Here is a 25,500-nt window from a genome sequence, read left to right on the forward strand (position 1 = left end):
GGCTCTAAAAAGTGGTATCTAAATTTTCAGATGTGTCTAATAAATCTACATATTCAACATTTATAAAAATTACTTAAATTGTCATACATAAAGTAAAACTTTATATCTTACCAAACTCTAAGCTTTCAAATTTTTAAAAAATATATTATTGATTTTTTTTTTAAAAAAATGTAAATCATATTGATCAATAATTTAAAAACCGATTAGATACTAAGTTCATGCTCTCAAACTTGTCTATATAAAGGAGAGGGTCTGATTGTCCCATAAAGACGACAAGAGAGAGCTTTAGCCATTTCCCAATAAGCTCACTCAAAGCACTACTTATTAACAACAATGGTGGAAAAAGTTGGCTTAGAAGGTCAAGGTGGTGGAAAAAGATTTGGATTATTGCAGGCAGTGAAGGACTCAGAATATGTAAAGTGTATGGAGGATATTTAAATGTGTTCGTTGCAGCTTTTGGTGTTGAAGGAGAGAGATGGGATTTGTTTATGGCGGTGGACGGAGTGTTTCCCGCCATGAATGAGCTTCAAAACTATGATGGTTTTGTGATCACTGGAAGCATTTACGATGCTTATGCCAATGACTCCTGGATTTTGGATCTTTGTTGCCTCTTGCAGACCCTTGACGCTATGGAAAAGAAGCTTCTTGGCATTTGTTTTGGTCATCAGGTCTACTATATTATATCATACTTATATATATATACAAATCACTTTTTTATATAAGGGCACATAAAATCATTACCGCTAAACCATTAATTTAAATTTTGATGTGGTTTCGTTCACTTATTGTTCTAGATTTGGTGATGTTGCTCACAGGCTAGCAAGAACTACTGTTTGTAATTGTAATTTTGAGAATTTTTTTTATTAGAAGCCCTTCTTCCTCTAAGGAGGGTGCGATAGGTTTGGAACTCATTAGGCCCTGCTGGTTTGTCTTTTTATGTGTATCTGATTTTTCTGGTTAATGAAGTCCAAATTTCAAAAAGGGAAAGAAAAAAAGAGTTCCAACAGTGATTTATTTGGAGGGAGAGATTTGAGTTCAAATTTCTAAAATAATATTTTCCCCTCCCTCTAATTAATATAATAATAGTAGAAAGAAGATACCCCTTTATGTCCTCTTAGATTTTAAAAATGGTACAACTAAGTTTCAAGATTTCTTATTTGCCTCCCTGAAATTTCAGTGAGTACAAAACTTTGCCCCAAAACTTTTGGCTTCGTTATCGATATGCTAGGTCTGAATCAAATTAATATTTAAATGATAGTGTAATGTATTGAAAACATACTTGAATATTGTATTGAAAGGTCGACTTTTGTGTGGTCATGACGGGTGTTGTGTAGGGCATTGGGTGGGAAAGTTGGGAAGGCTGAAACAGGGTGGGATATTGGGGTGAGAAAAGTGGAAATCATGGAGAGTTCAGAACGGAGATTTGCTGAAGAGATGGGTGAAATTCCTAAGAGCCTCTTCATAGTTGAATGCCATCAAGATGAAGTTTGGGAAATACCTTTTGGGGCTCAAGTCATAGGTTTCTCAGACAAAACAGGTGTTGAAATATTTGGTATTGGAGATCATATTTTAGGAATTCAAGGCCACCCTGAGTATTCTAAAGACATTCTTTACAATCTCGTGGATCGCCCCGTCAATAACGACACCATACAGGTCACTAATCTATTTTCCTAATCCTAACTTATCAGAAAATACCAATAATTTCAACCCCTTTTTTTTTACCTTGTAACGTCTGATTGAAGTTTATGGACTTTTTAAGAGGGAATTTGCTGAAGATGCAAAGCTAGGGATACAAGCGGCAGAACCAGATACAAAGTGGTGGGAGAAGATCTGCAAGAATTTTCTCAAGGGATGACTAATGGAATCTGCTTTGTAACCACCTGGAATGCTCAAAATAAAATTATTGATTAGCATGAATCATTTGTTGAACCACAAAAACAAACAAGATTTAACAAGGAAAAGGAGAAACTACGACTCCAAACATAGCCAAATAGGATACGTACAGATACAGATTATACCAACTATTTTAACAGATCCAGGCGGGATTAAAATTTAAGTGCATCCTTTTCAACTAGAAGATGAAATACAAGATAGCAATCAAATGGATCTTGAATTTCACTCATCAAATCATCTCCAATGAATAAAAACAATTAAAACGTTCAATACTACAAAAGAATCCCTTGATCTCTTTAGACAAATCGGGTAAAATCAATTACACGTATTTCTCAATCTCAGCGTTCTCCAACAAGAAAATTCTGGAGAAATTCACAATGGTTTGCTGAAATTCAAAGAATTTAATAGCATTGCAAACAAATGGCACTAGTACTTATTTTTGCTTCTATTCTTCTTCGTTTTTGCCCAATTTATATCAAAAGTAACAATGTACAGTGATATTGACCCAACTACGTGTTAATATGTGAATCATACAGTTATACCAGTTATGCGAGCTGCTGACGTTCTTCTGCGTTTTGTACCCCAGAAGAGGTCTATGGCACTTATCCTTTTTTTGGTTCCAAGATACCGTTGACAGTTTGCAGCACCACAATGGCATTTCACCTCAGGTCCAAATTGTACAAATCTTCACGATGAAAAATCTTTGTTCAATATCTCAAATGCAACATACACATTCATGCATGCATTCGCTTCAACCAAACAAATTAGAGGGTCGTCATACGTAATAGAAAGGCTAATGATTAACTTTTAGAACCATACTTTTACGTACCTGTAGTCATATGTTAAAGGCTCTCCAACTTCAATTGATCGAGCAGCAAACACACCAACACGTGTTTCCCCCTCAACTTGCCTGTACAAAATTGTACGATGAGAATCATTCGGGCAGTATTTATCTTACACGCGCAGCTTTTTCTTTAAAAAAAATCAACAAACTCATAACAAACTATCGCAATTCATAACCTAAATAGATGAAACAATAAATTGCAAGAGGCAATACAGAGGAAGGTAAGGATGTTCAATTAAAACGATTTCCCAACTGATAACACTTGGAAGATGAGCCAGTCGTGACCACTTACTATTCACTGTCATCAATTAACCAATTAATAGTTATGATTTTAAGTATAGAGAGTTACTTAATATCTTGTTCAATTCGTCCAGATTGTGGACTAGGAATTTAATTTATGATTTCTCTAATACTTCACAGATATCATGAATATAAATATATATGCCATGGTTCAGCATGATAATCTATTATTTTGTGATAACTGTCTTTGCCATGGTTCAGCATGATAATCTATTATTTTGTGATAACTGTCTTTTCATGACCATCCAAAATCTCCAATACGGCAAAGTTAATTTATGGTATTGAAAAAACAATAGTGTCTACCACTGGAAGTATGAAAGTCCAACTCCACTAAACTAGTGGGTCGTCTATCTAAAGAGTCGACACTCGAAATTTTGGATGGTCTCAAGACATGCAGATTCCATACGTAACAGAAGGCAGAAATGAAACTGATGCGATAAATAAGTCCATTAGCAGCGTCAGTTCCCAACCGTGCCTCCCATCACATGAAAGGGACATTCAATGATAATGCAATAAATATAATTAATGCGACAGCAAGAGCAAAGCTTGTCAAGGAAGCTGTTACAATGGCATTAGGCACAAGCTTGAATGACTTGTAAAGGTAGACATCAGCAGCAAAATGATTATGTCAAATATCAATTTGTATAATTTTAATATAAGAAGGTAAATTCCTACAGATGAAATACAAAAACTTGTTTAGAGTCCCTGCAAACACAAGGTAAAAGAAATCAAAAGAAAAAAGAAGGTAAACCAACTAACCACTTCTCAAGACTACAATTGGGATCACAGCTGTGGTTTAGAAAGCGAGATGCATTTCCCTTGAAAGTTGCATCAATTGTGAAGTCTTTCCGAATTTCACACATATAGAAATTCTTCATGCCCTTATATTTCATGTCCCAAAGCCTTTGTTCACATAGAGCATCATCAATAACTGAGAACAAGACAATGTAGCATATAATCATGATGTTCAAAAAAGGAAAAAAAAAGTGTTCTCATTGGACTCCGACACCCAACTATCCTAAGAAGCTAAAAGAGTATGTTCTCTGTTCATATTTAAAATACAAATAAATCAAGCTAAAGACATAAAAAGTTAATTCTTCACTTCGGATTAGAACCCACTTAGAGAGACCATTCACCTAGCAATTTTGGTGGAAGCTTTTTCAGACCTTAACCAAGACTCTTTGTAAGTCTGCAGCAAGACCTACCCATTCCTCTCGTGCCGTTCATTACAAGGAAAAGCCAAGGTTAGATCCACTGCAGTTTATTGTTATCATTTTCCAGCGTGCCTACGAAGAACGAGAAGAATACTCCGACCAGACGAGAGAGAAGGCGAAGTTTTTTTCTGGTGTTTTTTCTGTTGAGTTCTGCCTCCACAGTTTCTAATAATTATTATCAATTAGAACTTATTTTAGTATATCTTATTTTGAGGTAGATTATCACTAATCTAAATTTATCTCTAAATTAGTTTATACATTAGTTTATCTCAAATCAGTTGCTCTTAAAGCTTTGTATTAAGTACCATTTTTGCCTGAGGTAAAATATCTTTCAATTTCAACAATGTCAAAACAATGGGATATGGATAAGATTCGGAATATATAGTATTTTGACGAAGATTCCCTAATTTGACAAAAATAAAGGCAAATGGAGATTTATCTAGCACCAATAAATTGATACTGTTGCATGCAAAGGAAAACGAGAACTACCTTCCCCAATATACTCGATGACAAATTCACCTTTACTGATAGACTCTGCTGCCTCGACACCCCAGCCACACAGTTCAGTCTGAAATTAGTTTACCAATAAATAACTGTTTAAAGAGAGAATTTGATATAATACGACGGTTCTTAATTGAATAATCAGTAGGCCTCAATATCATTTGATTTTTGTTTTCGAAATTTATGCTTGTTTTCTCTCATTTTCTTTAAAATGTGTTTCATATGTGTTAAAAAAAAACATTTGAATTCTTAGTCAAATTTCAAAAATAGAAATTAGTTTTTAAAATTAATTTGATTGAAATCTTAAGCTTGGATTTTCAAAATATATGACAAAAACCATGAAATCTTATAACCTTCACAGTTACCAAACAGGAAGTAAAAAAATACGATTTGATATAACCATCGAACTTACCTTGACAATTTTGATCTTCTTCTCCTTACGGAATGGTCTATTCGTACAAGTATCTCTACAATGGCAAGCTTTTGAGCAGCTTATGCATTGAACCCTAGTAAGCCATAATGACAGCTAATTCAATGCTGACACAATTAAGCAGAGATGAAAATGATGTAACAATCAAGAGTGGATTCAAAATTGTACGGCTGTCATAAAATATTAACTATGGATGAACTTGTGCAAAAGAGATGGTATAAATTACAGGATGTATCTACATTTTCAGATAATGGATGGGCCACGTTTTAGACTAGGTTGCTAAAAGTAATTTGATAAATGTCATTTATTAATCCAAAATAATTTTCCAACTTGTACAAATAGAGCGCGTCGTACAAATTCTAAGGATGTCGTGTTAACACTTGTGCAGAATTCATTTATTTGCAACTCGTGCATGTTTTTGTAACATATCAGAATCCTCCGCGGGGCTGGTTGGATTGATTCCTTGACGGTCTCTTGGTCCTAGGATTACCTTCAGGCTCCGACCACCGATTTCTTTGGAATACGGTCTCTTGAAGTGGGGCCTGGACGTTTTACATTAAAAAAACATGTGGTTTTCTCGTCCTTCCTTTATATCCTCCTTTCATTCTTGGAGGAGTTTGGAAGAGGCGGTAAATGGAAAAAGTTCGTTTTATGAGGAAGTTGAGGTCCTTAAACAGCATTTAAAACTTCAAAATCTTGATACTTATGGAAATGTCCGGCTTAATAAATCAGAAATTTGGAGAGAGATAAAGTTCTGGATGAGCTAAAGCACGAAGGTGGGCTTAAAAGGTAGGCTTGAGGAGGTCATTCGCAAGTTTGCTCAAAGAATTTGGTCCTACTTTTGACAGGCTTTAAAGCCTATGGTATGGGACGGTAGGGGTATGATGGAAAAGGTTTTGATGTCCTCCTTTGAAGAGAGAAGGGCGACGTCATTTGGTAGGCTTGCCTTTTTACGGTGATGTGGGGACTTGATCAGAAGGAATCATAGAACTTTTAAAAAGAGAAACCGTTGCGAGAGAAATATGGAAGGTTATCAGGTTTAATGTCTCCATTTGGGCCTCGATGTCTAAGGTCTTTTGTAATTATCATATAGTCTTTATCCTTTTGGTTGGTGTCCTATCTCGTAGTTTGTTGGGCATTTTTTTTCTTCTCTTATATGTTCTTTTATATCTCTCATTGAAAGCTTGTCGTCTTATTTAAAGAAAAAAACAGTCAAACAAAATTTGATGGACAACAGTCACAAGTATTTATGGATAAAAGTAGATCTGAAAAGACTACCTGCACACACAGTCATCAGAGCATTCAGTTTTACAATTTGTGCATCCAATGCCATCAGCAACACCAGTATCCCGCTTCTTCTTTACTAGATAAATATCTTATCTCAGTTAAGACAAATAGCACGATTATTCTAACAAAATTTTAGTTCAACCAACTAATCAATAGTAAACAACTAGCAGCCTAAAGAAGTATTCAAAACTAAATGAGTCGCGTCCATAACAGAAGAAAAAACTTTTATCGATACAAAGAAGCTTGAATGGAACTTTTATGACAATGCGTTTCCACATTGTCTTATGAATCATCCGACTGTAATTTAATTTTGTAACAGTTCAAATATATGTTATATAACTATCAATACAAAAGGATACTACGCCTTATGTGAGTGTATGGCGGTGGCTCCATCTTTTTCTCCGCATCTTTCCATGTTATGTCAATCTTGAATTCCTCGTCAACATATGGAAGAGGCAAACGAAAAAATACCTCCTAAATTTGAAGTAAAAAGAAATTTCATGAGATACACAATGTACAAAAAGGAATAGAGCACGTGACTCGTTATAACAACAAATTTAGATCCAAATGCAAGCATATTCCATATGTTCTCTGGTATGTCTTCTCAGATAAAACTACGTTAACCAAGGAACAGAAAAAAGTGACGAGAAAATCGAACTACACATTTTAGTTGACAATAAATTACCTTAACCAAAAATCTCCGAGTGAAAATTCAAATGAAAATAAAAATGGGAAATTATTTTAAATGGAAATTTTGCTGAAATTTGGTTATATTTTGTAAATATTTTCGTTCATTTTTCTATTTTTGAAAACAGCACAAGAAAAATGACACGGCTAGAAAGCTCAAGTGAAAAATGAGAGTATACTCGAAGGCACATATGAATTGCATCAGCCTCACATGCCCAAGGTGTTGGTTTTCATCAAGATAAAATGTTAAAAAGAAATCTCCATAACAAGTAAAAATGTTGAATCCCAAAGGTCAAAGTGTACGATCTCAATAAAAATTCAAAATATAGCATGAATACTTGACACATTCACCAGGTAGGGAGCAAGAGAATCTAACAAAGTAAATTGCTCGTGAATCGAACCTCTATGTCACTTGTTGACACTGCATGCTGCCCATTCAACAAATATAATAGTCCTGTCAGCCAGCCTAAAGAATAAGGATACAAACGCAGGAGTAAAACTTCAACAAGAAAAAAAAAAAAAAACAGAAAAAGAGGTCAAAGACAAGATTAACTAGGAGATATAAAATAAGCATTAAAACAAGGTGTCTTCAAAATGAATACAAATGACATACAGTGTCACAAAGTTAATATCACCATTGCTGGATAAAACAACAAATTAAGCTTCATAATGCATAACCTTCCGAAATTACCAGTCACTCACTGGAGATTGAATTGAACAGTAAAACTAAAGACAAGAAAATCACCTATGCAACATTATTTTTACAAGGACTTTGCAAAAAGAAACATCCATATAGGCATGCTACCATAGTATAAGAAGTTTATCTTCAAAAGAAACAAGTGATCATTTCATTTCGCAATTGGTAGTGATCACAAAGAAGTTATTGCATACTCAAATCAGAAGGTTTGGATTTATCAAGGACGTTGAGCATGAGAAAGCATCTTCAAACTAAAGACAAGAAAATCACCTATGCAACATTGTTTATTACAAGGACGCAAAAAGAAACATCCATATTAAGCATGCTACCATAGTATGAGAAGTTTATCCTCAAAAGAAACAAGTTGTCATTTCATTTCGCATTTGGTAGTGGCCACAAAGAAGTTATGATTTTAAATAAGGGCTTCCATCTGAAGAACATATAGCATACTCAAATCAGAAGGTTCAGATTTATCAGACATTGAGCATGCATGAGATAGCATTTTCAAAGAGATAAAAGCAAACACAATTTTAGAGGTGAAGGATAGAAGAAAGTTGACCTCTAGGTCCACTCGCCAGTCCGTCGGATGCCTCCAGCAGATGGCTCTTCCAGGTTGATTTTTTAAATGCATCACTTTATCCGGCCATGGTGCACATTTATCATGTGATGCTATAGTGCAGCGTATGCACTTCCAGTGTAATCTTTGTTTGCATATAAAGCACTCCTGTTTCCCGGTAAAAAATAAAACATATAATTGCATAAACCCGCTGGTGTTTTCCACTGTTTGATAACGGCTCTGTCTTAAAGAGTACTCACAGTAATGTTATGTTGAATTATAAAAATGCCATAGACGAGCCCTAATGTCATAGAATGTAGCAAGATTCTATAAATTATAGAATCATTTGTCTACCGCAGGAGTAAACTAAGACCATGTTAGAAAGATACAATCATACAAATAACTAAATGCAACTATACTCCTAAATATACTTCGACTACTTTTATGATCAGTAACTTCTTAATCAATTTAGCAAATTCTAGTTTAGATTATTTTGACTGTCAATAAAGCCCACCCTGGTGCAATAAGATGATACATATATTAAACGAATTAGATCAATGTTTGTAGACAGATGGTGATGATCCTAGTGGTTACCTTATTAGAAGGTCTTGAAATTTTGATGAAAATAAGAAAAGAAAGGGAACTGTCAGCTACTGATGGCGATATGTAGGTTAAGCTAATTGAGGACTATGTTGTGATGAAAGCCCTTTATAAGGTTAATGAAGATGTTTGTGTCTGTTTCTATACGAAAATAAAATATGTGGTTCAATAAATGATAGAGTAATATTACATGTTGAGGGCACTTGAACTTTCTGTGACCTGAGAACCCCAAGCTGTCCTTTGCGCACAGGGCATGGTAAACTCCTCCACAGCCACGAATACTGCATTCGACCTCCTCTCCGGGAAATATATATCTACGGCAACACAAACATTGTTTTTCTACCTGGAGCAGTCAACAGAAGGAACTATTTAATTGACAGAAAATTTTAGATGGCAGTTCAAGCGTCGTTTTTAAAATCTTCGATTAACAGTCACACGTCCATCCATCCAAGTCAAGAAAAAGCAACTAACTCATTGCAGATAAAATTAAAATGAGTGGGGAAATAAGTTTTATCATATGCTACTCAAACAAAATTGTTACTCGCTACACCCGAATCATTTCTTCCTCAAGCATTTCTCAAACGAATGTAAACTAATCCAATATATACTTCCACAGCTTCGAGAATGCTCTCTGGAACTTCAAACTCTGTTAACTTAATAAAGTTCCGTATTTAGAATCAAGGAGAACGAAACTCCAGCAAAGAAAGACATGCTAAACACTGAATCAAATACGCCATTTCTTCAATCTACCGGCTCTAATACTGTAATATGTAAAACGTAAAAAGAAATCAGGCAGAGAAATAACCATTTTCCGAGCGCCTTGGAGAAATGGAAATGAACGACGAGACTCGGGAACGCCGGACTCTTGCTTTCTCCGAACCCAAGATTTCACATGGTCTTCCAAAGTCTTCCCGCCGTAATTCCTTTTAGATCGGTCCAAGACGTCTCTGTTCTGGCTCGAAACCCTAATCCCACAGCCTCCACCAACCTCATCGTCGTTGGGAAGTGGGCATTGAAAGCCCTGGGTCGAAATAGTGTCAATAGGCAGAGATTTGACTGATTTTTCACTGAGGAAGGAAGATGTAATATCAGTAGAATCGAGAACTGGTTTGAGATTAGGGCATCGAGTGAGTGTAAGAGATTCAGAGAGTGAAAGATTGCCCAAGTCTGGCATTTTATTTTCTTGTGAAGAAATAAGCAAACAAAAAAAAGTAGCAGAGGAGGGAAGTAGATGAGGCTAAATTGGGCGGGAAATCTGAAATCATATATTCACGGAGGAGAGTCCTTGTGAAATTACGATGAAGACCGAATAGCTGGAGTGGAATTACGAAGTTGCCATTGCCACCATACTGTAACAGGAAATTGTGCTCTATAGCTAAAAAGAAATGAGGATGGAAAATACTTCAATACGTGTTTGTATAATTCAATAATGATATGATCTTAGAAGAAGAGAGTGAGGAGTTTTATACTCATTTTTACCTTCGTATTGACGTTTGCTCCATATTTCGAAAATAATAAAGTATAACATTATAGTATGCTAATTATTCATACTTCTTTTTTGCACATCATTAATAAGAGTTTGTTGGAATCGTGAAAGTCTCTTCTATTTTAAGTCCAAGTGCGATGTCTGGATTAAGTGTAATGTTTGGATCAAGCCTAATAATGAGTCAAATGGAGTTGAATGAAAGTATGGATCCGAGCACAAAATTTTGGTTGAGTCCGTTCACGAGTTTTGTGACTTGAATAGGAGTTTGAGTATTGGTCTAAGTGTGAAATTTAAGGTGGGTATGATCATAAGTTTAATGATTGGGATTAAATTATAACCAAAAAAATATGTCACTTTGTATTGAAATTACATTAGAACCATGATCTCAAAATTAGATTTAATATAACTAGGAAAAAAATAAATAAAAGGTTCTTAAGATTTAGCTACACTCCACGTCCTACCCCATCTCACTTTCCTTCCCATTAACCGTTTTGACTCTTGATCATCTCATAAAAAGATGTCCATTCTTCAATAAGGTAACTTTTGCACAAGGTAATAGATAATTCATCGATAGTAATGTAAAAAATTGGACCCAATTGATTTGTTTTTGTTGATGAATTTCATTATTATCATAAATCGTGGGGTCCATCTCAAAATGTGTAATCAAATCGTACCATATAATTAAGAAATTAATAGTACTCAATCCAAACGTGGTTGAAAGTTACGTGGGACCCACTATCTTTATCGTTATCGTTGCATATATTATTACTATAACAATATGAAAATTATAAATCTGACCCATTTATTGTTACCTTTACCTATATTGTTACCATTAAGGTTGAGCAGTAATGATAAACGATAACAATAACAGTAAAATGTGGCATGTTCATAATTATACGTAAAATCGATCAAAAGCAATCCAATTACGCTTGTGATTAAAGCCTATTACGATAAATCTATCAGTGAAATCTCATTCCGATTACACAAATTTTCATTACGATTTAGTAAACGTGGTCTAAGTTTATAGAGATTCTAACAAAAAGAAAGACAATGATAGAAGTACAAAGGGAATCTAATGACTTAAATGTTTCTTACAGTGTTGTATGTTGGCAGTTAGAGATGTCCAATTTCCTCACGGGGACGGGGTCTCGCGAGAATTCCCCGGTTAGGCAGGGAATGGGGGAGGAAGTGGGGAAAAAACTCCCCATGAGCTAAACGGGGACGGGAACGGGGAATGCATTCCCCGTCTCCGGCCCCACCTCGTTCCCCATCCCTGCCCCGATTAGCTTCTACATATTTATTTAGTATAATTATCTAATGGTATGTTATTGTTATTGTTATTATATAAATATTGCATTTTAATTTCAAATTTGATTATTTATTGAGAAAGATAATGAGTATGTTTAAATTGAATGTTTAAATTTAGATCATATATGTGAATAATTTGATTTATATTTATTTATTTCTACTAAAAAAATAATTAGTTTGTTTAGGCCAAAATTCGAGTAATTTTTCTTTAAATTCAAATTGTCATATAAAACTAACAATAATAAACAATTTAGTGATAAATTTAATTATTTAATTAAAATTTGCTGAGATTAGTTATTTAAATTAATTAATTTTTAACAAAAAAAAAAGTAAGAATCCCCACCCTGATTCTTGTGAGGAATTTCATAGGATGAATGGGGAGTGGGGATGGGGATGGAAAATGACATCCCGGTCCCGCCCCGTCCCGTGGACATCTTTATTGGTAGTTGAGTGTTAATAACCAAATACATTCGTTATGTGTTTTATTATTTAGTATATTGGTAAGTTTTAATGGGAGATTTTGATCTTGGGAGTGTGTGGGATTTTTGTGCTTTAATTTGAAGTTTTAGTTTATATTTTGTCAGAAAGAAAACTAGTGTAAAAATTGGACGAATGAGAGAAAAAAATGAGAGTATGTATATGAAAAAAATTTGTATTTAATTTGTTTCAAAATTGGTTCTCTTGGAACTCAGATAAACTTCAATAGGTTGATCATTATGCTAACCACGAAGCATTTCAAAGCCTTTGTTCTTTTTGTAGGCTAAGAGTATTAATACAACTTTTGAGAGTTCAATAATATTATTTAAATGAATATTAACGATTTGTGTTCATATACTAATAGTAAGGATACTGTTGAAGTTATTTATAAATTAAAAGAGTATTTTGCAGGGTAACTGCATTGGGCAACAATTTAAAATATAGTAATTAAGTATATAACATCATTTTAAAAAATGCAAATATAACAAAATCTATTACCAACAGGCTCAGTGTAAGGGTATGTTTGTAGCTTTTGAAAGTTTAATGACATATTCGACACAAAGTACAAAGTTTGAGGATATCTTGTATGATCTAGTATAATATTGAAACTCAAACAGAGACAAATTCAGCATGGCCTAGGGGGGCTCGAGCCCCCCTCAACTTTTTGTTATTTATATAATATATATATATAAGAAACTGACATAATATCACAATTGCTAACTAACCCATAGGTAAATTCGCCTTTAAACCTCCTTTAGATAGGTTCAAACTTGTTCATTATATTTATTTTTATAAATTATATAAACTTCTCCTTCAACAAAAATTATAAACTCGAGCATAAGTAATGGAACGAGCATGATTGAAGGCCGTATAAATAAGAATCCAAACTCACTTCTAAGACCATTTTGTACTAAACTAAAGATGATCCGCTACACCATTAAGAGTCCAGTAAACAAAAATAGAAATAATAAGAATATTATTGAAAGAAAAATGGCCTAGGCGGGAATTTTAAAATTTGGCAAAGCGGTTTCACTTCCAAGTTCCAACCAAGCGCGTCTATTGCTGATTGATGCAGGACAAATTTGGTGCCATGTCAGCGCCCCCAAGGTTCCCATATGAACCTGCTTTTTCTACTTAAAGGAAGATGACAACACGAAAACTCTAATGTACCTAATTTTTTAGTTACTTCGCTCTCTCTCTCTCTCTCTCTTTAATATATAATTTTAAACTCGTGTAGCTCAATTCATCTAAAGCATCTTATAATGCCAAATATAAATCCACACCTTCATGTTATTAATTAAATTTTAAAAATTAATCTCAAAATAATGATTAGAAAACGAAGAATAAATTATATTAGATAAACAAGCGGTTAACACAAAGTTGAATACAGTTTGGAGCAGGACAAGAATCGTAACGAGAATTTGATCAGTATATCAATCTTTCGTCAAAATAAAAGAATTATTTATAATCAACAAATGCTAAAACCTCCTCAGTCTAAATCTAAAATGAATATTGCAGATAATTAATTAATTAATTAATTATTCTCTCGTCTCCTACCTCTGTTTTCCAAATTCCATCTCCCAACAGAACAGATCCTTCTAATCGATAAATTCGTAATGCGATGGCGGCGGCGGAATGAAAGAATTGAAGTCGCTAAAAATTGCGTCATCCACTTCTCCATAGCAGTAAGATCCCGAGGTCTCGCAGGCAAAGAAAGTCTGAACATCATCGGGAAACAAACACCGCCGCCGCTCGAGCTGCTCCGATGATGACGGCGTCGACGGACACTCCGTCGCCGAATTCATCTCCATCATTTCCTTGAACTTGGAAGATTGGAGCAGCAGGCCGAGAGCTGACGTGGTGGTGGTGGTGGTCGATCGGTGCGACGGCGGTAAGATAATTGGTTCAGCCGTCGCCGAATCGGTGCTGCTTTGATTTTGGTCCGATGGGAAGAGACCTAGGTCGAGTTCTTGTTTAGGGCTTGGGAGGATTGAATCGACGGTTAGGATGTGGTTGTTGTCATAAACGACGTCGTTGCTTGGTTTAAGCCATTTGATGTAACGGCTTAGGTCGAAATTGGTAACGGCGTTAAGTCCACGGTATTCTATGGCTGCGATGTCATACGCTGTGGCTGCTTCTTCTTGCGTCGCTACGAAAATTCAAGTACCAAATTCAAATACATTAGTTTCTAATTATTTAATCACGCAGATTTTTTTTTCTTTTATATATGTCAAATTTCAGCTTTTCCGAATTGTAAAATTCAATTTATAGAGAAAATATATACGAGGAATATATTGTCAAATGGGACGATCAAATTAGTTAATCAACATGTAATAAAATTGAAGAAAAATTACATTGTCCCTAGATTTGGGTATAATGTCAATTTTGTTCTTAAATTTTAAAATATGACACACTTAATTGTTACGTTTTGAATTTAGTTTTAATTTAGCATATAACTTTCGAAATGTTACATGTTTACGTTTGAGATTTGAATTTTTTTTTATCCATATATTTTTTATGCTTTTAATATTGATTTTTCACCAAATCTTGATTTTTCTATTTAGCGTTAATATTTGTTAATTAATTTAAAATAATTAAGATCAATGACTAATAAAATTAATTTATAAACATTACTGTCAATGACTAGCCAAAACTTAAGACTAAATTAAAACTTAAATTCATGATTTTAAGTACTAAATGTGAAATATTTTGAAACCTAAAAACGGAAATAATGTATATTAGACCCAAAATTCATATCAAACATATATTTCCCTAGAATTAAACAAAAATGCACGAATACTATAATGTTCTATTTGGTAGCGCAGTAAAATTTATCCATTGCATTTTATGAATATTATAATTTATAAACTACCATATCCAAATCTAATTAAATGTTTACAATCTTTACGTAATATGAGATAAAACACAAGTTTACACAGTTCCAAAAACAATGTTTATTAATGGACAGTAAGTGACTAACCCTCATTTCTATACAAGGTTTGATAATCAAAATCAAACATATATCTAGAAACGATAATGATTACGTATGACAAATACTCAAGTTCTAAGGCCAAATGTAATTCAAAACAAAGTTTAAAAAGAATATGAGTCCAACTCAATATACTAATAATCTCCTTTTTGTAAGTTACGTACGAGTTTAACCCTATGAATGTCTCTATAACATTGTGGGTTAATCTTAAATATATTTGAAATATTAGTACTTGTCCAAAATTAACTTGATAAGGCGTGAAAAATTTCATATAAAACAAAGTATAATTAATTAATTAATTAAAAACTGTAGTCATATATTATATACATAAATACACACCATATGTTCCAAGATAGAGATACTTGTTGCCAAACACTCTGCCAATCCGAGCTTCCCATCTACCATTGTGATGGTGTCTGAAAATTCAATAATTAAGCATCCAAAATAAGCATTAACGGGCTAAAACAAATATCCATTAAGTTCGCAAATTAATTTACCTCGCAACGCCTCTGTATTTAGAAACCCCTCGAGAAAACCCACTGCTTTTTCTGCAAATTCAATTAATTAATTAACATTAATTAGCTACATTTATCAAATTTAATTTCCTTAATTACGTTTTCCAAAATAAAAATTAAAACCTTCTCAATGACCCGATGTATTCTTCTCTTGATTGGCCCTCCATTTCCTTCAGCTCTTTTTGGTACGTCGCTAGCTGAATTTACAAATATAATAATTATATATTAAACTTTAAATTTGGATTATTATTATTATTATTATTTTTATATAGTTGAGAAAAATAATAAATCACCGGAAAATTAAGAATGGTTTCCTGGCCCCAATATTTTAGTGCTGCAAGGTCGTAAGCATGTGCTGCTGCTTCTTCGTCATCGTATGCACCTTTTCAAAATTACCATGTTAAAAAGGTAAGAATAACTCATCAATAAATTATTGACAGCTTTGTTTTTCTCCAAAGATTAATTAATAGCCTTTATTAAATTAAATTGCAATTATGATATTAATAAATAACCTACCAAGATAAACTGCGCGTTTTGAGTAGAGCATTCCATATCCATTCCATCAGCAGCGATGCCAAGCCAAACCAACGCAACCGAGTTAGCCGAAGAACTTATAATTTGTAAATATTATTTTCTCGTACTTACAATATATATATATATATTCTCTTTACTTTCCCTTTTTGATCGTTTCAAAAGATTAATTTTAATCTTTGTATTTCTTTTGTATTTTAAAAATCTCACTAATTTTTTCTCTTCAATTTCAACTAATTTTGTCAATCGAAATTTGACATCAAATTTTATTTACTAAATTTCTCAAAATGTCGTCATAAATATATATTAAAAGATTTTTATTATTTATGGAATTTGATTTAGAATTTTGCAAATAAGATCAAAATAGTACTTTTTTTTTTTTTAAGCATAGAGATGAAAATCCATATTAGAAAGATATTAAGATTATGACCACCTCTGGTAATAATTTTGTTTTTGAAAATTATGTCTGTAGACATTATTTCATCTCCAAATTTCTTCATTTGTTATCTATTTTTTTAATTATAGTTTAAAAAACCAAACCAAAATTTGAAAACAAAAAACTTGTTTTTTTTCTAGAATTTAACTAATAACTCAATCATGGTAGTACTTTTAAACTATGAATTTAGCTTTATCAATAAATATTTTAATACTTTTAAACTTCATTAAAATGAACGTGGTTTAACCGGGGATTCCCATTCAAAAAATACTTCTGAACCTCGTAACATTTGGAAAATGTTGCATGCAAAATAAACTCGAGTGTAATACTCACACTACACGGTAGAAAAATAAATTTTGATACCAACGTAATAGTATAACTTTTTTCACCGTCCATAGAATGAATTTTACCTTGTCTTCCTTTCTTGTTCTGCGATTCATTCCAACAATTCTTATCCCACAAATGAGCCTCATATCTACCCGTCCAACGATGCCTAAAGATTTTTAAAAAAACGCCGCAACCAAAGAAATCAAAAGAAGAACAACCTCACAAAGCAACAATGGGCGAGAGATTAAATAAATTAAAAACCTAGTAACGCCGCGATAAATAGAGCTTCGTTGAGGAGGAGAATCTCTCGGAACGCTTCTCCGAGTTCGCTTCGTTTTAGTCTTCATTACAACATTATTCCCATTCGATTCCCTAATCTGAACCTGTTGCGATGTGGATTTCGCCATTACAGATCAGATCAATCAACTCTGAAATTCCCCCCAGAAAAAAAAAAAAAATTGACGATAAAATTTATGAAGAAACGAGACGGTTTATATAATCCCGTATTCGAATCCGATTACAGTTAGGGCTGGCATTTAATTGAATACACAGAGTTAGCTGTAAGATATAATAAACCGGCCATGGAGGTTAATTTCTTAATTTTCTTTCTTATTTTGGTAATGGTTCGATTGGATTTGTAGTGAATGGCTTCTTCTACATTGTCAAATGTGTTAATGGTAAATTTGCAGCCGGCCGGCCATGGAAGTTGTTCTTTCTCTATTTGTGCCGTCTTTAATCGGCTTCTTTGTCTGGATTCTTCCATTTTTTGCCCTTTCACTTTCTGGAATTCTTTTACCATTTCATTAAATAACGTTTTGTTTCCTCCTTCTGCACTAAATGACGGAATAATGGCATTTTTGTAGTTTCTTTGGTTTATTTTACATTTAATATTCTATTATTAAACATCCAAATTTACATTTTTATTATTTGTAACAAAAATAAATGCAGTCATATATAAAATTAGATTTTATATTAAATTCTTGTTGAAATATCGTGTGAGGGCTGGGTCAGCTAATGTCACATATATTACTTTATCCAATGTCCATGATAGTGTTAATTTTTTTTTTTTTTAATGTTTTTATAAGTTCGATATTGACATGAGCTATACATCCATATTTTATTATATCGTAGAAAAATCAACAAGACATAGAAACACGAGTAATAACATATCACTAATATAAATATAATATAAATGGATCTCCAATTCTAGAGTAGGAGACTCCTATTAATCTAGGATTAATTGTAATGTTATTTTTTCAAAATTTGTTACTGTATTATTTCATATACTATTTCTCTTATATTACAATATTTATTATTTCATACCTATATTATATATTTTGCACGCTATTGACTGTAATAACCGCATATTATAATAATACTCCATATGTCCCTGAAATCTTTATCTACTAATTTAAATTAATTTTTTAATTTTATTTTATAATTTGTCCATAATATCCATCGACGTTGACGTTTTATCGATATTTACTTAAAATTGAGATGTCGATATTTTCATCGATATGGACAATGTAATATTTTAAACCTCAACTTTGGTCACATATGATCCTTTTTTAAAATCCATTCAAAAATAAAATTGTTAGTAATTAATAAAGCTTTTTTTTTTCTTTCGAAGGTATTGTTTCTATTTATTTAATGGTTAATATCAATATATCGTTTAAACTTAATAAAGGTTAACTATTTATGTCTGTCTTAACTATTTGATATAGACCTTTGTTAATAGTTTGATTGTTTACTATTAATGTTTTAATTAATGTACGCTTATTTTAGTAAAATCTCGTAATTAAATTAAATTAAATATTTGTGATTTTCAACACTGCATTTAATTAATGTTTTAATGCACAGCTATTTCTATACCTTTTTTTAGGAGTATGTACTTTTATTTGATTGAAAATTGAAAAAATAAAAAACATATCACAATAGATTAAGTAATATTCGGTTTAATTTACTATGATTAATTAATTAATTAAAATTCTTACAAATAAAAATTGTGCAACAAACTATGTTATTTATTTTTTAAATATTAATTATTCTACATACATAGACATTTAATATATACCAATCAAACAAAATTCGTGAGGGTAAATTTATTTGAAAAGATTATATACGTTTATTCGAAGAGATTATATATTTGTTTGGTCAATGTAATATCTAAGCATATGTATAGCTAAGTAGGTATGATTTATGACATTAATTATCACTTGAAATATGGATGGTTCACTTTCCACACTTTGCAATTGTTGAACATATATTTTCTTCTATGTTAATAGTAGTCACAATAATGTAGTAGTTATTATCATTATTATTTTATGAAGTTAAGAAATTCATTTTCTTCTAAAATAATTGAAGTGTGCAAAATTCAATTAATAAAGAAATCGTGAGCATTTACGATCAAAGTTTGTGAAGTTATACATTTTGAAAAGTCATTTTTGGTATTTCTTAGAAGTGTTTAAAAAATCTGATGATCTAAAAAAGACTGATCAATTCAACCAAATCCGTGCGGTCTGGATTGGATTGAGTTCAAATAAATGATAATTTTATGGGTTGGGTTGATTCATTGATTCATTTGATATAACTCGAACCAATCCAAACTTATTATTAATTTAAAAAAAAAACTGTTACTTTATAATACAATTATTTATACATATATTAATTTTAGTTTTATTTAATTTTATTATATTTTAAATAATTATTCTTCAACAACTCTTAAAAATAGTTTCTTAGAAAATTTCATTATATAAATTTTAATTTTATATATGAAATTATATAAATCTTAGTTTTATATATGAAAATAATTAAATTAGATTTTGACGTATTTATATTTTTCTTCTTTTAGAACAAGATTTTAAATAAATGATCCAAGTAATCTGAACCAATCCAAACTAAATATTTCATGATTAAGTTGGACTGGAATAAATTTACAATCTAAGTAATTTCAATCTAACCCAACCTACCAACCTTCCTATTTCCATGTCACAAACACGTTTGTTAATTTGTATTATTTTTTCAAACTATATAAAAAAGTAATAATAAAAAAAAAATTATCGGTCTACGTCTGTTTCTTTCGTTTTCAATTGTACAGGCTATTGTAACGATACTACAACTTCAAGGCACTTCAAGGCGTACGGAAGCTTTAGTGAATTAGAATTAGGCAAGACTATATAACCTTTTGATTAATTTCAACTTTGCTCCTAATGGAATGGAGTTTTGATTTCACTGATTTAATTTTTCAAATGTTTAATTTTTAAATTCAGTCATTTTCGAAAAAATTGAGTTTTTAAAATACTTTTAAATGTGCATTTTAAACCATTTTTTTGGAAAGAATATAAATAAAAATATCTTTATTGGAAAATAATTTTTCTCTAATCTAGCCCAACAAACTCTTAGTTTTTTAATCTGACTTAAACAAACTACTCGTTAACGATATCCAAAAAGTAAAAATAAAATAAAATAAATATTTAAAAGGTCAAGTACAAAATTTACACCAACTATTATTGTTTTTTTTTTTTAAAACCATAATTTTAGGAATGAAAATTGAATCTCTAACCTCTAGGATGAAAGATGATGTCATCATATCAAGGGAGTATGATACTATATTAAAATGTGTCTCATACTTTGAATTATTTAACATTTGTATCATTATTTCAATTTTTCCAAAATGTTTACTTATTTTCTCATTAACAACGTTTTCAAATTTTGACTTTAGTTTTATTATTTATTAATTTTAGATATATTCTTCTAATGCATAATACTTCAAATGAATGTTTCCTTCATTTTAGGAGATTTCATTTATTTTCTTCCTATATTCTTAGCTGAAAATCAACCACCTCTCCATTAATCTCAAGCATATGTCAAATATATTGAAAAATGTAAATATATATCACATATACCATAGTTTTTTTTGTGTGTGTGATTATAGATATATTGGAAAATGTAAATATATATCACATATATTGTTCAATATACGACGCTATATTATACATAAATTGTATTGTTCTTGCACTTATCAAACATACATTAGTTTATTTTTAAAAAAATAAAATATATTGTGTTACTTATCAAATATATATTATTTTCTTTTTCAAAACTTCTTACTAATCTTTGTTTTCATTTACGAGGGAACAGTTTTCTAATTTTGAGAGAAAATTTTCTTATTTGTGTAGGTGTTGAAAAAAAAATCATTTGAGAAATTTCATAATCGCGAAAAACTTTCTTCTTTTAATATTAGCAATTCACTAGACTATTCATATAATAAAATAAAAGTTTAGACAATTATGTAGTTGAGCCTATTTATTTAAGCTACATGGGTAAAAATCCCTAAAATCAAATATATATTGGGAAAAAAAAAAGGATGTTTGAGTTGATTTGACTGATGCCTAATTTTAAAGGCCTTTTTAGAAGATGTCTAAACCTATTTTTCACTTAAAAAGATATTTAAACGCACAAAACATTTAATTTATTTAATTTAAAAATAGACAACTGTATCTATGTTGGAAATCAATAATATTACAATGTATTTAAACAGAAAAAATCTAATAGAACAAAATCAAATTAAATGAAAATAAATCAGATCTATAATAACCTATATTTCAAAATCAAAATGAAATTACACAAAGATTAACACATCTAAAAATGAAAAACCCTTTTCTCAGAAAAAATAAGAATGGAGACATAATGAAAAAAATCAAATTTTATTTTTAAAAAATATGAAAAAACCAAAAATTAAGACTCCGTTTAGTAACCATTTGGTTTTTTATTTTTGTTATTGAAAATTAAGTCTATTTCATATACACATTTTTTTACCATGATTTGCATATTTTTAAGCACAATGGTTGAATTTTTGACCAAATTTCAAAAACAAAAACAACTTTTTGAATTTTTTTTTTTGTTTTTTTTCAAAATTTAGCTTGGTTTTTTAAACCTTTGGTGAAAAGTAGAAAACAAAAGTAGAAATCTGGAGGTGGAAGTAATGTCGATAGATTTAATTTTCAAAAATAAAAATTAACAACAAAATGATTATCAAATAGGCCTAAATAAATACGGTGTTTAAATAGAATCTAATCAAATAAAAATAAATCAGATATAACAATCCAAAACTATATAAATAAAATAAAATCACAACAATTTCTCCAAAATCACACCAATGAAAAAAATAAATGTAGATTGAGGGGACAGTTAAAATATATATATATATAACTCATTAATACTTGTCACACCCCTCCCGAACTCACCACGTGAAAATTGTTTCCTCAAACCGGTTTATGGTGATTTTCTACGTAATTGGAGGATTATGTGATCATGCCAACTTCGTCTCATTTATTAGATTGAATGTATATATTCGATGGTCGTATATGTTGTGATATTGCTTTCCTAAAAATGTTTTGAAAATAAATAATATTTTAGTTCGAACCTACCACTCACTGAGCATTCTCACTCACGTTTTTCGAATAAAAATAAAATAGAACAGGTGTTTAAATAGAATCTAATCAAATAAAAATAAATCAGATATAACAATCCAAAACTATATAAATAAAATAAAATCACAACAATTTCTCCAAAATCACACCAATGAAAAAAATAAATGTAGATTGAGGGGACAGTTAAAATATATATATATAACTCATTAATACTTGTCACACCCCTCCCGAACTCACCACGTGAAAATTGTTTCCTCAAACCGGTTTATGGTGATTTGCTACGTAATTGGAGGATTATGTGATCATGCCAACTTCGTCTCATTTATTAGATTGAATGTATATATTCGATGGTCGTATATGTTGTGATATTGCTTTCCTAAAAATGTTTTGAAAATAAATAATATTTTAGTTCGAACCCACCCCTCCCCCCAGGGCTGTCTCTTATACACATCTAGATGTGTATAAGAGACAGGTAAAAAAAACTCATAAATGCCAAATGATATATATATATATATATATATATATATAACTCATTAATACTTGTCACACCCCTCCCGAACTCACCACGTGAAAATTGTTTCCTCAAACCGGTTTATGGTGATTTTCTACGTAATTGGAGGATTATGTGATCATGCCAACTTCGTCTCATTTATTAGATTGAATGTATATATTCGATGGTCGTATATGTTGTGATATTGCTATCCCAAAAATGCTTTGAAAGCAAATAGTATTTTAGTTCGAATGCCCCCCTCCCCCCAGGGTATCAGAAAGAGGGCAATGGATTGTGCTTAGAACCAATCGACGGAGTGATTGCAAAGTCATCCTATCTCAGCAGCTGTATTAGGAGGGTTCAGACACATTGTAGCGGTGGAGACTTATAATTGTTAAACGATAATGTATTGTATAAAACACTTCTAACCGAAATAGTTCAGTTTTGATTTATAATAGGGAAAGAAAAAAATATTTTAAAAAATCCTAGACAGTAAAAGTTCCTAATATCTATAGCCCTCACACTCCCTTTCGGGTGAGTGTGGTGAGCTTGGGAGTGGGTGTGACAAATATGTTCCAAATTTTCTTTTAAAAAAAATTAATAGACTTTCCAAACACTAAAACTAAAATTAGTGTTGGAGAAATTTGTGCACGTTCTTGTACAGAATGCCTCTTTTTAGAGGTTCAAATGAAAAATAGGCACCCATTGAAAATTGAAGGAGAAATGGTTTTCTACTTGCGTCAGCATCCTGTGAAAAGACCAAATCGACCCTGAAAATTATCTGCTTGCGCGATTCATAATTATTTTTTTTTAATACTAGATACTAAATACTCGATACTCGATACTAGATACTTGATGCTTTATGCTTTATGCTTATGTTTTATACTCCATGTTGTATGCTCGATACTCGATCCTTAATATTCAATACTCGATACTAGATACTTGATGCTCTATGCTTTACGCTTGATGCTTCATGTTATATGCTTTATGCTATATACTGGCTACTCGATGTTATATGTTCTACATTTTATTTTCATTCAAAAATTCATTTGATACTCGATACTCAATGTTCGATACACATAAACGCAATAAAAGAACAAAAAAATAGAGGAAGAAGTAGAATTGTAGAAAGAAGAAGAAAAGAAGAAGAAATGTAGAAAAAAGACACAAAATAAGAAAAATGGAAGATATGCAACAAAACAAAAGAAGTGCAAAAAAAAAAAATCATAAAAATAGAAGAAGAAAGAAGAAACACTAAAAAAGACGGAAAAAAGGGGGAAAAAAGTTACAAAACAAAGAAAATAGTATAAGAATACATAGGGTTAAAGTGATAATTTCAGACAATGAGAACATAAACATTAGGCCCTTTTTCATTAATTTTAAAAAAAGTACCAATTTTTCATTCAGACCTCTTATTTTATGTCATCTACATCATTTCCCCCCTATTAAGGGACCACTCGAAATTTGGCCTATCACGTTGTGAATTTACTACTTTAACCCTTCTTTAGTCTTCCTCCTTTCTTCTCTTTTGCAACACTTTTTTTCTTCCTGTTTTGTTCTTCATCCTCCCCCATTTTTTGTTTCCAGCAATTTCTTTCGTTTATGCCGCCCTCTTGGTGATTTTCTTTTTTCTTCACTGGCAATTTCTATTTATGTCACCTTTTCCCCCCATCTTCTCCTTTCATTCTTCGTTTTGCAGTTTTTTCTTGAAGAACAAAGTTACAAATGTGTCTGATGAAGAACAACACGAATGAGAGAGGAGCGGGAGTGAGAAAACGAGAGAAAGAATCTGAACAAGTGAAAAAATTGAATAAAAAATTGCATTTGTGTCTTATGAGGATCAATACGAAGGAGTGAAAAGCGGGAGCGGGAGTGAGGAGCTAGAAACAGGCCCTCACACACGTTGTGAGGTCAAATGGGTACTTTTACATGTGGATGATGTCAGCAAAAAGCCAAATTTTGAGCGCTTTTTAGAGTGAGGGCAAATTTCAAGTCGTTCCCTAAATATGGGTTATCCGTACATATCCCCCATTAGTAATGAGGTACAAATACTTAGCACATGCAAACTAAGTATTATTACAAATAGACCACTTGCGATCAAGTCAAATAATAAACCTAATACTCTATGCCACAACAAAAAAACATTAATTCTACCACATTTACACATATTTCCATCCAATTAATTACGGGTATATTTAGATTGACTAGAGAAAAAAATCTTTTTCAAAAGGAATTTATGCAAATGAAACTCTCCCATTTGATTCTATTGACTTGGAACCTTCTCCTCACATCTTATCTGCCCTAGTCTTTTATGCCTTCTTTAAAGTTCTTTTTGTGGAAGGAAAAAAAGAAAAAACCTCCACTTTTACATTAAGAAATAAGCATAGAAATAATTAAAAACATTAAAAGAAACAACTAGAAAACACAAAAATTTATATCAAAGACTCCAAATTTGAAGAAAAATCTCCGTTCACCAAAAACTTCTACATGAAGTTCTATA

At 31.7% G+C, this 25,500-nt stretch overlaps 2 protein-coding genes and 1 pseudogene across 2 annotated transcripts; 1 reads left to right on the top strand and 2 right to left on the bottom strand.

The window, feature by feature from the left end:
• The first annotated feature begins 256 nt into the window (after window positions 1-256).
• On the top strand, window positions 257-1,876 carry LOC120071996 (annotated as a pseudogene).
• A 224-nt stretch (window positions 1,877-2,100) lies between these two features.
• On the bottom strand, window positions 2,101-10,219 carry LOC120070847 (histone-lysine N-methyltransferase ASHR3). Its single transcript, XM_039022733.1, has 11 exons — window positions 9,815-10,219; window positions 9,200-9,352; window positions 8,413-8,577; window positions 7,558-7,584; window positions 6,829-6,943; window positions 6,461-6,557; window positions 5,165-5,258; window positions 4,741-4,819; window positions 3,797-3,968; window positions 2,723-2,803; window positions 2,101-2,578 (listed from the first exon to the last, which is right to left on the bottom strand). The coding sequence occupies exons 1-11, from the start codon at window positions 10,181-10,183 to the stop codon at window positions 2,422-2,424; spliced, it is 1,509 nt and encodes a 502-aa protein (XP_038878661.1). The 5' UTR covers window positions 10,184-10,219; the 3' UTR covers window positions 2,101-2,421.
• A 3,431-nt stretch (window positions 10,220-13,650) lies between these two features.
• On the bottom strand, window positions 13,651-17,485 carry LOC120071836 (AP2-like ethylene-responsive transcription factor At1g16060). Its single transcript, XM_039024229.1, has 8 exons — window positions 17,340-17,485; window positions 17,162-17,244; window positions 16,301-16,309; window positions 16,078-16,166; window positions 15,908-15,981; window positions 15,767-15,817; window positions 15,609-15,685; window positions 13,651-14,429 (listed from the first exon to the last, which is right to left on the bottom strand). Exons 1-8 carry the CDS (start codon window positions 17,483-17,485, stop codon window positions 13,879-13,881), a joined length of 1,080 nt encoding a protein of 359 aa, XP_038880157.1. The 3' UTR covers window positions 13,651-13,878.
• Between the last annotated feature and the right edge of the window lie 8,015 nt (window positions 17,486-25,500).

This window comes from Benincasa hispida, chromosome 2 (assembly GCF_009727055.1).
Source record: "Benincasa hispida cultivar B227 chromosome 2, ASM972705v1, whole genome shotgun sequence".
NCBI classification, from domain to species: Eukaryota; Viridiplantae; Streptophyta; class Magnoliopsida; order Cucurbitales; family Cucurbitaceae; genus Benincasa; species Benincasa hispida.